The following is a 13,057-nucleotide window of genomic DNA, read 5'->3' on the forward strand; positions in this document are numbered from 1 at the left end:
ACCTTTATTGTGGACTCAAATTATGATGGCACTGTCCAAGTCTGCCTGGAAAAAAAAAATCACACCACAATGTCATCTCTCTCGTGAGATAAGCTTAAGACTATATATTTATAGATATATTCTCAAAATTGGATTTTTCTTTTTTGGTAGAACCTCCTGAATCTGCGGGAGTCATCCAGGCCGTTATGTTGCAGAAGCTAATACACTTTCTTCATTTCATATAATACCACAAAAGGCCTTTTTTGTACACGTTCACACAAAATTGTTTCTACTAAAATGCAAAACCCATTCCATGTTTAAATGGATTTATTATATCCATCCGCTATTTTTCTATTTGAATCTGGCCTGAAAACTTTCCTGGACACTGGTATTTTTTCACAACTCCATAATATAGTTTCTTGTTTTCTTGTTTCTTTATTTTGCTAATTTAATTCAATAAACTATAATTTTTTTTTTATTTTAATTTTTTTCCTACTGCTATTTTTATTTTATTTTTTATCTTGATTTTGATCTTTTCATTTCTTCTTGATATTAACCATTGTTTCTTTTGCCTTTGACAACCGCTATGGATTTGTGTTGTGAATGAAATGAATTTGGAAAGATTTAGATTTAGATTTTGTCATGTGGGGGCCAGTTGACAAAATATGTTCTGCAGAAAATGGTTAAATTAAATATAAAGTAATAAATATGTAGTAAACATGATTCCATTGCTTTTTCAATTACACAGTAAATACAGTGTCATATTAAAGGTCAAAATTTCTCATCAGGCGCACAGACATCCATAACGATTCACATTTGATGTTCTTGTATTGACAGCCATGTCATAATCGAAAGTGACATGATGTAACGCAGTACATGGTTTCAATGCGGTGCTTTTGCTCTCATTGGCTTCTTGCCCCGCCAACTCCTCCCTTGTTGCAAGTAAGATCTGCAGCTGACCGAGTCGGAGAAAAGTTTAAAAGCCTCATTAAGCACAAGTGGCATCTCTGAGTGCGCCAACGAACGTTATGGTGCTCTCCATCTGTCTCTTACTCTCACTCATAGTCGCCCGGGGCCTGGCGGCACCCACGTCCATGCTGAAGGGAGCTGCCTCTCCTTCCCCTACTGCACATGATGACTTGAAAACGGCTAAAGTAAGTGGAGCAAAGATTCATGTGACACGACTGCATGAGATTTAGCGTGAAATGGCGTCTCTTTAGGCAATGGCAAAACCATTGTTTTTGTGAAATACGTTGCAAATCAAGGGACACAGGAGAGGTATGTACGTACAGTTCTCGAAAAAAAGAAAAAAAATCCATACTTTGGCTCATTCTTTACCTATTTACTTGTTTTCATGCCGTTCTGGCCGAAGAGAACAATTGTTAAAACTCATAACTGCTTTTGTTTTTGTTGTGTGGCTTAGTTACAGGCCAGTATAACCTGTGGTATTTTTTTGAGAATACCACAATGAAATTTATGGCGCTTGAGAAGCTCTAAAGAAATTCAGCAACACTTTCTTACGACGTTGGAATAAAAACATATTGATGTAATTCATATAATGACATGGGTGAGTGTACACGACATTAGATGGACACTTTGAGTAAAAATATGTTTTGATGCTCACGTACTGTAGGAATACCTTAAGCACTACTACGATCTGCGAGAGGATCCTGTGGAACGCTGGGAACAAAGCGGCCTCTCGTTTGCGTCGAAACTGAAAGACATGCAGATGTTCTTTGGGCTCAACACAACAGGAAGGCTGGAACGGCACACGTTGCAGGAAATGAGGAGGCCTCGGTGCGGCATTCCAGATTCTGAAGTGTACAGCAGTCATATCCAAGGGGCACGATGGAACAAGAAGGTCATCACGTACAGGTGAGAATACAGACAATAATTTCACTTTCAAAATCTTTACACAATTACAGGCGTGCGCAAACTACGGCCCAGGGGCCACATGCGGCCCTTTAAACGTTTTAATCTGGCCCGCCGAACTTGAAAAAAATGAATTGACTAAACCTTGTTCATGTTTTATTTTCGAAATACTGTGGTTTTTCAAAGACCTATGTATTGTTGTAATGCTTTTGTTAAATGCATTTTTTTTTCTCCGGTGAGGTGAGGTTACCAAAACACTCCATCTGCTCCTGGTCCGGCCTCTCTGTCAAATTTTAGGACCCATTGTGGCCCGCCAATCAAAAAGTTTGCCCACCCGTGATTTAGAGTGATCCATCAACCTACCATGCATGTTTTTGGAATATGTGAGGAAACCGGAGTATCCAGAGAAAACCCACGCAGGCACGGGAACAACATGCAAATTCCACAGAAGAATCCACACCCTGCACCTCTCTACTGCGAGGCCATCGTGCTAATCAGTCGTCCATTGTCCCACCCGCGGCTGTAATATAAAATGCAATTGTTTTTTTTAATGTAAATTAAGAACAAGCAAAGCTATTCAGTGACACGAACCATATACAATTCCAGTTCATTACCAATAAAAAAAATCATCGATTTAAAACACGTTAACCAAAAATTTAACTTCTTCATTAGCATGAATAGGATTCATTACAAAGCAGAAGTTTTATTCCTTTTGTCTGTGACAAGGTGGCAACCACAACCAACTTGAGGAAAAATGACAGTCTGCCTATATTAACACTCTCAAATGGAAAATTTTGTCTGTGAAACATCTTGGTTAACAAATATTTTAATTCTGCTTCTAAATTGTCCATATCGGTATGAAAGTGTTGTTTGTCACCTGCGACTGGCGACCAGTCAATGCTATGCCCCGCCCCTTGTCCAGTGTCAGCTGCTATAGGCTCCAGATCACCTGTTGCTCACTCGTATGGGACGAGACAATGTTACGATGCCAATGCAATCAATATTTCTGTCATGTTTCAGCATCGGCAGGTACACCAGAGACATGCCTCGCAGCACCGTCGACTCCCTGCTCAAGTCCGCGCTCAGCGTTTGGGCCAGAGCCAGCGGTCTGACATTTGCACGCTCGCACACGCAGAATGCTGACATCAAAGTGGAGTTTGTCACCCAGGGTGGGTTTTGTTTGAGCGTTCAAACATGGATAACACTTTTGTTGTTCACTGACTGAACTTTAGATGAGACAAACAGAAAGCAGTGATTGTCTCGTCAAGCGAAAAGAGTATTATTACCTCTGCCAGGCCCGAGCCTGAAAAAGTGGCGTGAGTGGTATTGTGTTTGATTGTTGGGCAGAAATACTCAACAGATTACCGTGAAACTTTTTGGAGGGCTGACACATACCAGGCAAGAAGCCAGTACATTTTTCGGCAAATGCAGGGAATATTTTTCTTTTCATCATTTGATGAAAATGTTCCTCTTATCCCAGAATGCAAATGGTGCAGTCCTCTGTGTCTAATCTCTAACATCTTCTGTCATTCTCCATGAACAAGAAATAGTCGGACGGTTAGAAAAGAGACGATTGTCAAACAAAAATACGTGTTGCTTTATTTTTCACTTATGCTTGAGTTGGCCGAATTCGAACGTCACCCTGCATCGGGTTTTAAACTTACGCGTTCCTCCACCGACTGTGTGTATGGGTGGAGTTTTCTTTTCTTTTTGTTTTTTCTGAGGGCTTTTTTATCTCCTCTTGATGGCACTCTCTGTTCACCATTGGAATGAAAACACAATGAATTGCCATTTTTTTTAAACCCCTTATTTTAACCAACAGTGCCATCTAGAGGACTAAAAGATACAACAAATGGTTCATGAAGCAAATTTGAAGCTTCATTTTCCCATCAGTAAAATTAATAACTCAAATTGCAGTACATACTTTGAGGTTTCTTCATCTTAGGTGGCCGGACTATCAACTAGAACATGTATAAACACATGTTGCAACATTTGCTTCATTCAGTAGAGGCGAAGAATATTGCCGTGCTTGAGCAATATCCTTATTCACCCATCCTGGCTCAAGTGTGATTTTATCCTCATTCCCAAGAGCAAAGAAATCATCAAGAGGAAATGTTGTCAATACATGACAAGTGACAAAGCTGCGAAGGATCCCAGAAGAATCCTTCTAAAGTGCTTGAAGGCTGGGAAAAAGTGTGTTAGTTAGCGAGTCGCTGAGCACTCTCTTGACGACTGCCTACTTGTTGTATATCTTTGTTCTGCGTTGCATAACCAAGAACATGGTGATTTGCATCCATTTGATGGACCCAGTGGCTCGTTGGCTCATGCTTTTGGTCCAGGAAAGGACGTCGCTGGAGAAATGCACTTTGATGATGACGAACGCTGGACGGCAACAGGAACATCTGGTTGGTTCTTCTCATTTAATCCTCAAAAGGCAATAGCTGCTTTTATCTTAGAACAGAAGTAGTTATTCCATGCCGTTCTTCTCTGTGCAGGATTTAATCTGTTAGTGGTGGCTGCGCATGAAGTTGGCCACGTGTTGGGTCTAAAGCACTCGAGGAATCCTGCATCTATAATGCACCCCAAATACAAGGTCTATCACTCAGAGCCCAGTCTTCTATCCAGAGAGGATGTCACGAATATCAACGCACTTTACGGTAAACTCATGACATTGAATTTCTAATCTTCCATCCTGGTTCTCAAATGTGCTCGTGTGTGTCAGGTCCATCCCAAGATCGCCCAGACTCCCTTTCAAGACTGTTCCCTCGAATCATCCGAAACAGATGCGCTCCTGATGTGACGTTCAATGCCATTGCCATGCTCGGAGATGCTACTATCTTTTTCAAAGACAGGTGTGTAGATATTTATTCAAGTCACTTTTTACGATTAACCTTAAATTGAGCACATTGTTCCCGTCCAGATATCTTTGGATGAAACACAATAAGGCAGACGATATCAAAGAAGGTCCGATCACCAATTTCATGCCGAAGATAGAAACCAGCATTGATGCTGCTTTCTGGGTGCCGCGTAGATCTACAGCTTACCTCATTCATGGTAACTCGCTTTTACTACAAGAATGAACGTTTTTATTGCACATTTTATACAAATTGCATCTCATATTTTATGACAGAATCAATGTTCTGGGCAGTGAAAGGCTCCGTTGTGAAAGGAAAGCCGAGAGCTTTGTCCCACTTTGGCTTTCCTCCCTGGGTACAAGATGTTGATGCCGCAGTGCACATCGCCAAAACAGGACGCACCCTCTTCTTCATGCATGACATTTATTGGAGGTACGACATACACACTGGACTGCGTATTTTGTTCATTTGAGGTTTTTTTTACTTTAATTAAGGTGTGTGCTGTGTATAGATGGACATCATCATTATTTGTAGAATTTAAATAAGATATTTCTGCAGTCATCTATTTGGAGGGAAGGTTAACAGAGTTTCTGGTTCATTAAAAAAACAACAACATGGAGTGTAACTGAAATAGAATAGGAAGAAATGAAGTAAAACAGCAAGAACCAAAGCTTTGATGTCCCTCAGAAAATAAATATGGACTTGTGACCAGTTCAACTTTGGTCGAGGGCAGCACTGTTCCATTGCGTTTCGGTTTGTAAAGTGTGACTGTGACTCATAAACATTGTTAGCCGTCATTTGTGAATCGTGATAATGACTTGAAAATTTGACACAAGGGGCCGGACCAGGAGCAGACGGATGGAGTGTTTTGGTAACCTCACCTCATCGGAGAAAAAAAAACCCATTTAATTTTAAATGAAAGTGAACAAAATCACCACAACAAAATACGTCTTTGAAAAACCACAGTATTTAGAAAATAAGACATTAAAGAGGTTTATTCATTTAATTTTTGTCAAGTTTGGCGGGGCGGATTAAAACGTTTAGTGGTCCGCATCTGGCCCCCGGGCCGTAGTTTGCCCACGCCTGGTTTAGAATATCTGAAAAAAATGAATGTAACCCATTTCGGAATAAGGCTCTAACATCATAAAAGATGGAAAAAGTCGCTGTGAATGCTTTCCGAATGCACTTTATGAGTTTCAGCTCGGGTTTAGAATTCATAATTCGTTCTCAATTATTGATGCAGCTTCAATGAAAACAGAAGAGTCATGGACTTCGGTTACCCAAAGTACATCAGCGACGACTTTCCTGGACTCAACTCCACAATAAACGCAGCTGTTCACAAAGAAGGTAAGCCGTAGCGTTATCACCCACAGTAAACGTTAACCTCGTCGGTTTAACTTTGCCGGTTCCACCGTTGTTGGCCTCAACAGCAAAAGTGCGCTTCACGTAACTCATTGGCAGTCACTTGTGGTACACCCTCTTTTGTGCCCCGTAGTCCAATGAGCAAACTGTGTAAACTGCACACCCCCGCTCGGCTGTTTGAATGTCTACCTCGGAGCTGACTTAAAAGAAAGTTGGCAGGAATTGGAACTGTGCCTCAATTGAATTTATGCTTGTTAATATTGTACAACCCAGAAATCTGCAATAAATATCAAACATTCAATAGAAAGAAAAATATGCAATCATTGTCTGTATGATCATCTGCTAAAAAACTCACATAAGTAATTTTGTCATCTTAAAGATGTAATTTTTTTTTTCGTCCTAGGATTCATCTACTTCTTTATCGGACCACAAGTCTACAAGTACGACTACACCAACAAGCACGTTGCTGGAGTAGAGAGGGCAAATTCCTGGCTTGGCTGTTGATGCTCAGCAATGACATTAGATTCTTCGGATCAGATTCGAAACACTCTGCGTTACTTTACAGTTGCAGTTTGTAAAAATAAAGGATTGCTATTTAAACCTGAGAATGTGTCTGGTTGAGGGGGGAGTAACATATTCCTCACTTCAATGGGTTGCCCATACAGATTTTCAGTTAGATCTTCTAAATTGCCCAACATCCCTTTTCATGGCTGAACATATTTAGCTGGTATGCCAATGATTGAGCACGATGCAAGAATCTTACCAGCATGACATGGCAGAATATTCCAAAAGCAAAACCACGTACTGTAGTTGGGTCCTAATTACAACCTAAAACACGCAATGTTGCAATTCAGGCTGGCTGAGTTGACATGTCTTGCGGTATGTTGCTGTTCTTTTTTTCGCATCTCCAAAATGTTATGACGTGCTGGAGATCTTGCAGAATGCTGACAGAACTTTGGCATTAAAGTCGTGCGGCTCCATCCGACAAAATGGCTGCACATGAGGAACAATTGGCAATGCTTTTATGTGACAGTTTTAATTCTGCAACCTCATTTCTGTGTACAAACTGTCATCTTTATCAAATACATTAAGCGTTCACTTCCAACATCTAACCTCCAGATTTCAGTTGTCCTAATAACATAATGTAATGCTGCACTCCACTCCTCGTCTATTTACCAAAGCGGCTCGACTATGTTTCTTCTTTGTCAAAGGTTATCATAAAGGTGAAGCAAACACTGAAAACAACAAAAATATGGCAGCGGTCAAATTTACTAGCTTGCCAATTTTTCAACAGTCTCTTGGCACTCACCACAAGATATTTTTATGACTGATTTAATTGAACGGATGGAGTGAAACATGTGTGCCAGCCCAGTTTAGCAAAGCTGTATTGCTCAATTAATATTGATTCTTTGTTATTGAGTAATCAGAACGGGCTCCAATGCTAACGCTGTGCTGCGTGTTTGTCTTAATATTATTGACAAGAATTCTAAAGGGGACACTGCATACTCTCGGGGTTTTAGTGGAAAGCAGAGTGTGAAAAGGAGAAGCATGATGCTGCGAGCTGCTTTATGGATGCTGTTGCTTGTGGGTTTTTTGGAAACGAGCCATGCCGCACCGACTATCGCCCCGGCGATTTCACCTGAGGAAAACGACATGGCTGAGGTAAAATGCAACGATGGAGGTATAAACTCCCTAAATGAGAAGCTACTAAAATATGCAGATAAAGACAGGGTCTTAATGTGTTGTAAAAAATTCCTCTGTCCTTAATTTCTTCCACAGGATTAATTACAGTGGAATTTCTCATTTTGAACAATGGAGGCATTGTCCCAGAACAAATTATGTCAAAGTTGGTAAAACAACATGATGGGATTAAAAATCATTTCTTTGGTTGCAGCTTCTTAGGGGTCTCAAAGATAAATTGACCACTTTTTATAATTATATGTCGAACCACAGAGTTTCTTGATTCACATTAACCATGTATCACTTCTTGACGTTCTTAATTGTGTTTGATTCATTTATTTATTTTTTTACTTTAGAATCCAAAACACACGCGCACACATTTAACAGAATTTATTGTGTTAAATAGTGTTTGATTTATTTAATTATATCAATGCAAAAAGAAGTTAGTCGCCATTAAAATACCACAAGCACCACGTCTGGGAGGCTCGAGTTTTCTACTGTGAAGGTGAGTTCGATGACATCATGTAACTTCCAATGTCTCTTCGTTTTCTCTTAACACTCCTTGTTGAGTTTGGTCTTTTTCATGGAATATGTTTCGCAAAGAAGACTAAGCAAAAGCAAAGGTTAATATTTAAATGCCTGAGCTGTGTCTTGCTTTGCATTAGGAATATATCTCCCGGTTTTATAACGACGTCGGGACCAGAAATTCTACAAGGAGAAGCCTTGTTAGAAGCAACTTTAGCGAGGATCTGGAATCCATGCAGGCTTTCTTCGGCTTGGAGGTAAAAACCATGATGGACTCATTAGTGAAAAGTTGTTTCACTGGGGCATAAAACATTTAGTAAATAAGTCATTTGCCTATCATTCATGAACATTGGCTAACAGGTGACGGGGGTCTTGAACAAGGAGACGGTGGAGGTCATGAAAGCTCCCAGGTGTGGCGTGTCGGACCTCAGCCGATATGGACATTTTGCTGGGAAACCCAGATGGAACAAGAGGCTAATAACTTACAGGTAAAGTGGAATGATGGCTAATATTCAGACAAAGCAGATGTTGTATTTGTAGCAAAGTGGAATAGTGGTGTGTTGTTCTTGGCTCCCCCAAATCTCTATTTGTTGAGGTGTGAATATGTGTGATTCAAACAGGATCACGCAGTACACTCCAGATCTGAGCCAGCGACAGGTGGATGCGACCATTGGTCAAGCCTTCCAGCTCTACAGTGACGTCGTCCCGCTCGACTTCAAGCAGATCTACAGCGGCACTGCGGACATCATGATCCTCTTTAAGGGTGGATGTAAGTCCAGATGGATGAAGGTGTACCTACTCGTGATGAGTAAATGAAGCTTCAAATCTGCTTTATGAAACAGTTGTAATATTTTTGGACTCCAGCAGATGGCACTCTCTGTTCAGCATTAGGCTGAAAGCACACTGACTTGCCATTTTTAAACCCTTTATTTAAACCGACAGTGTCATCTCTACAGGACTCCAAAATACAACAAATGGTTCAAGAAGCAAATTTGAAGCTTCATTTTCCCATCACTAGTACCTACACACATTGACAAGTGCTTTTGAAATCCTTTCTGTTTTTCTGTAGATCACGGCGACTTTTATCCTTTTGACGGAGCGGGTGGAGTCTTGGCTCACGCAAACTCACCTGGAAGGCAACAGGGAGGGGACACACACTTTGATGATGATGAACAATGGACGCTAACTCAAAGAGGTTCTACTTCACCGAGGGCAGAACTGGGTCATCGGGTGCCTTCGACTAAGCTAACTCTTTTCACCTTACATTTGTCCTCGCTGATTCAGGTGTGAATCTGTTGCTGGTGGCCGCACACGAGTTCGGCCATGCGTTGGGACTGGACCATTCCAGAGACAGGCGTGCATTGATGTTCCCTACTTACAAGTATGTCAACACAAACGGCTACAGGCTGCCAGATGATGACAGGCAAGGGGTCCAAGCGCTCTATGGTGAGCTCAAGTTAATCTCATGTTGCTTATTAACATTCACTGCCATTGACGGATATAGAAGCCAAAAAGTACATTCATTTTTTCTTGGGCTGGTAGTGTATGAATTAATGATCTCTTTTGCTCCAGTCCAACCTTATGACGTATTGTACAATCACTGAAGCATTGTGGTTTCTCTGGTGGATGTAGCCATGCGTCCTCGGAGCAAGGGCAACAGTGTGTCATCACATCTCTTATCATTATTATCCATTTCTGTAACGTTGAGTTCAGTACTGGCAAGGCGTGTTCTATATGGATGTTTATATTGCTCTCCATCTTTTAGGTAGCCGCACTCAAGCGCCAACAAAAGCGCCAAAACCCAATCCACCACCTCAACCAGAGCCAGAAGATCCAACAGAAGATCCAGAAGATCCTCTTCCAAACCCTCGTGATGAGCAGTGCAGCAGAGATTTGGTGTTTGATGCTGCCACATCCATCAGGGGGGACTTGTACTTCTTCAAAAACGGGTAGCTTTTTTTTTTTTCTCTTAATATAGGACTGGGGTACTTCAATCATTATTTTTATATCCTACCACCAAGATACTACTGGAGGAAAAGTTCCAGATTCCAAGGAATCCATTTCACGAAAGTGAGCACAAAATGGTCACAGATCAACACTGTTGATGCTGCATATGAGGTCCCAAATAAAGATGCGGTTTATCTCTTTGAAGGTAAAGGTCATCTAAGTGTCGTTAGTGACATTGTAAGTGCGTTAATCAACATTCTCATCTACCGACTATTTCTCTCCAGGTAATCAGTTTTGGGGCATAAGGGCCTATGCCAAGACACTCCTACCAGGCTATCCAAAGTCGCTGACTACCCTGGGCCTGCCCTCTACTGTCAGTAAGGTGGATGCAGCCGTCTATGTGGCAACAACTAGAAAAACACTGTTTTTCGTGAAGAAACAGTATTGGAGGTGAGTGCAAGTTGCTCAACACAATCCTTTCCTAAGCTGTACAATGTTTGATTTTGATTAGAAATTATTTTGTATATAATAGGCAAATTGACTTTTATTAGGTGGTTTATTACTATGTTATGAACAGTATACATCCTTCACTCATTGTAATACCCTCCACTATGGAACAGGAGAGTCACAGTTGTCAATTCAACAAACACAATGAGCACACTCGTGCAGGAGCTGCTGTCAACCACACCTCATTCGCCGACATTTACATGCAGACTCACATATCACACGTCACACCCTGCTCCCCCAGAGTCAGAAAAGGAAAAGGATGGAATGAGATAAGAAGTCCAGTGCCGGGAATCCTTCCTGTCCAGCCAGGAGGAACCTGGGGTCCAACCAGAACTTGCTAGAGGGACATTAGCCAGTTTCACACAACATTTGAGCTTAATTGGTGTATTAGAGGCATCGGAGTCAAGCCTCACTTTATATTTCTCATATATTCTAAAATAATTTCCCATTTAAAGTGTTTCTTTCATCTGCTTCTGCCAATTAATGATGAAAGTAGATGACCACAAAGCGCTTGTGCTGTTAGGTTGCAAGATCTGGATCATTTTGACACCACTGTTTATTGTTTAAAAGGCATTCTAATACTGTCTCTCTGATCTGCCACAGCTACGATGAAGCCAGAAACCAAATGGATTTTGGATACCCGAAATTCATTGCTAATGACTTTCGTGGCGTCGGGTCCAAAGTTGATGCCGTTTTTGAGAATTATGGTGAGTAACGCTATTTCTCATGTAAAAGATGATTAGTACTTTTTGTCGAAATGGAATGTTGTCCAAATATAAGGTGCATGAAACGGTTTCTTCTCTCTCTTAGGATACCTTTATTTCTCAGCCGGCCCGAGACAGATGGAATACTCCCCGGCATATCGGAGAGTGATGCGAGTGCTACTGAACTATGGCTGGCTCAATTGTTACTAATTCTTTTTCTTGCTGTTAGGAAATTGCACAATAAATGATCTCTTTATTGTTGAATGTTTCTGCTTACGTGAAACAGCATCACAATGTGACTTTACAAGTTCTCGAAGTAATCATATTCTCCTTTTTCATTTTATGAACTTGAAAATTAACGTTTTTTTTAAAGGTTAAATCTGAGCACACAAAAGTCAGGAAACATTACTTGTAATCAATCAAAATGTCGCCTCCAGTGTAGTAATGTTGTAACAAGATGCAAGCGTGCATGAACTCCATCTTTAGTATTCTGCATTTTTATAATTGGAGACCTGGTGCTGGTACACGTTTTATCCAAACAAGAAGAAATCAGATGAAGCAAGACACAAGTGACATGGTACAACACATCATTAACGTTTCAGATGTCAACATGTTATTTTTATGCCCTGCTGTAACAAATCCCTGTAATCTGCATTGTTCACTGCATGAGTGACCACAAAAGATGATTGCAGAGATGATGACAGATTGCGTAACGATGAATATGCAACTCGCTGATGGTGAAGTGGTCAACTCGCCTGACTTGTGTGCGGCCAGTGTGGGATCGGTTCCCGCTCAGTGACGATGTGTATGGTTGTCTGTCTCTCTGTGTGCTCTGCGACTGGATGACGACCAGTTCAGGCTGTACTGTGCCTGTGTGGGTTCAATTCCAGCCCCGACCTTGTTCTCCCTGTGCCTGCGTGGGTTTTCTTCAGGTGCTGAAAACATGCACGGGGAAAATATGGATACTCCACACAGGAAGGCCGGAGCCAGAATCGTTCCCACGACCTCTGAACTGTGAGGCCATCGTGCTAACCAGTGCCGCCTATATAATTTATAATAACCAATAAATAACTAATCAATGAAAGTATGAAACGATGACCTCATCTCAGTTTATTCAGAAATTCCCGGTGTAAAATCTCACCTTGTTGAAGTGAACACCAGCCACAATTTATTTTGGTGTATGAATGGCAACAGCCGTGTTCATTTTTGATATAGCCTCTGCTAACTAATGAAAGAAAATGTAATGGTTCAGCCTGTCACTATAGATCACTGACAGCTATAGACAAACAGAGTACATGGAACAGATCTGACTATGTCTTATTAATTGCTTTTATAATATAATTCTTAAAAATTATGACGAATAATGATCTCTCCCTTTGGCTGGGGCAAAAGGGGTACATGACCGGCCATACATAGGCGGCTGGGATTTTTTTTTTCATAAATATATTGTAGAAAATCAAATAAAATGCTGGAGGGGCTACACGGATTTCTGACGAATGTATAGTCCCCCCCCAGCCACTTGATGGTCATGATAAGGATGAGGATGTGATGATGTAAAGGGACTGTGGGTATTTTAATTTTAAACCCAAATCCCTACAATTAATTTGAATTAAATGACCGAAGTAA

The 13,057-nt window shown here is 41.0% G+C and overlaps 2 protein-coding genes across 3 annotated transcripts; both read left to right on the plus strand.

Moving 5' to 3' along the window:
* Positions 1 to 967: 967 nt before the first annotated feature.
* Positions 968 to 6,644, plus strand: mmp20b (matrix metallopeptidase 20b (enamelysin)). Of its 2 annotated transcripts, none has more exons than XM_088300427.1 (10): positions 968 to 1,133; positions 1,613 to 1,854; positions 2,872 to 3,020; positions 4,128 to 4,256; positions 4,347 to 4,508; positions 4,574 to 4,703; positions 4,772 to 4,905; positions 4,982 to 5,138; positions 5,950 to 6,053; positions 6,472 to 6,644. In XM_088300427.1, the coding sequence occupies exons 1-10, from the start codon at positions 1,008 to 1,010 to the stop codon at positions 6,570 to 6,572; spliced, it is 1,434 nt and encodes a 477-aa protein (XP_088156553.1). In that variant the 5' UTR covers positions 968 to 1,007; the 3' UTR covers positions 6,573 to 6,644. The 2 variants fall into 2 exon arrangements, with proteins under 2 accessions (XP_088156553.1, XP_088156554.1); XM_088300428.1 differs by having other exon boundaries at positions 5,000 to 5,138.
* Positions 6,645 to 7,560: 916 nt separating this feature from the next.
* Positions 7,561 to 11,695, plus strand: LOC148333510 (collagenase 3-like). The gene is made up of 11 exons (XM_088300426.1): positions 7,561 to 7,730; positions 8,414 to 8,530; positions 8,634 to 8,761; positions 8,894 to 9,042; positions 9,343 to 9,468; positions 9,558 to 9,719; positions 10,039 to 10,222; positions 10,295 to 10,425; positions 10,505 to 10,670; positions 11,331 to 11,434; positions 11,538 to 11,695. The coding sequence occupies exons 1-11, from the start codon at positions 7,617 to 7,619 to the stop codon at positions 11,639 to 11,641; spliced, it is 1,485 nt and encodes a 494-aa protein (XP_088156552.1). The 5' UTR covers positions 7,561 to 7,616; the 3' UTR covers positions 11,642 to 11,695.
* The last annotated feature ends 1,362 nt before the right edge of the window (positions 11,696 to 13,057 follow it).

Source organism: Idiotropiscis lumnitzeri, chromosome 7 (assembly GCF_059441095.1).
Source record: "Idiotropiscis lumnitzeri isolate Australia: NSW breed Sydney's pygmy pipehorse chromosome 7, RoL_Ilum_1.0, whole genome shotgun sequence".
In the NCBI taxonomy this organism is placed as follows: Eukaryota; Metazoa; Chordata; class Actinopteri; order Syngnathiformes; family Syngnathidae; genus Idiotropiscis; species Idiotropiscis lumnitzeri.

Coding starts and splice junctions, on each gene's coding strand:
- mmp20b (XM_088300427.1), top strand. CDS start 1,008: ATGGTGCTCTCCATCTGTCTCTTACTCTCACTCATAGTCGCCCGGGGC. Junction 1,855..2,871: donor AAGAAGGTCATCACGTACAG/GTGAGAATACAG, acceptor GTCATGTTTCAG/CATCGGCAGGTACACCAGAG. Junction 4,704..4,771: donor ACTATCTTTTTCAAAGACAG/GTGTGTAGATAT, acceptor GTTCCCGTCCAG/ATATCTTTGGATGAAACACA.
- LOC148333510 (XM_088300426.1), top strand. CDS start 7,617: ATGATGCTGCGAGCTGCTTTATGGATGCTGTTGCTTGTGGGTTTTTTG. Junction 8,762..8,893: donor AAGAGGCTAATAACTTACAG/GTAAAGTGGAAT, acceptor TGATTCAAACAG/GATCACGCAGTACACTCCAG. Junction 9,720..10,038: donor AGGGGTCCAAGCGCTCTATG/GTGAGCTCAAGT, acceptor TCCATCTTTTAG/GTAGCCGCACTCAAGCGCCA.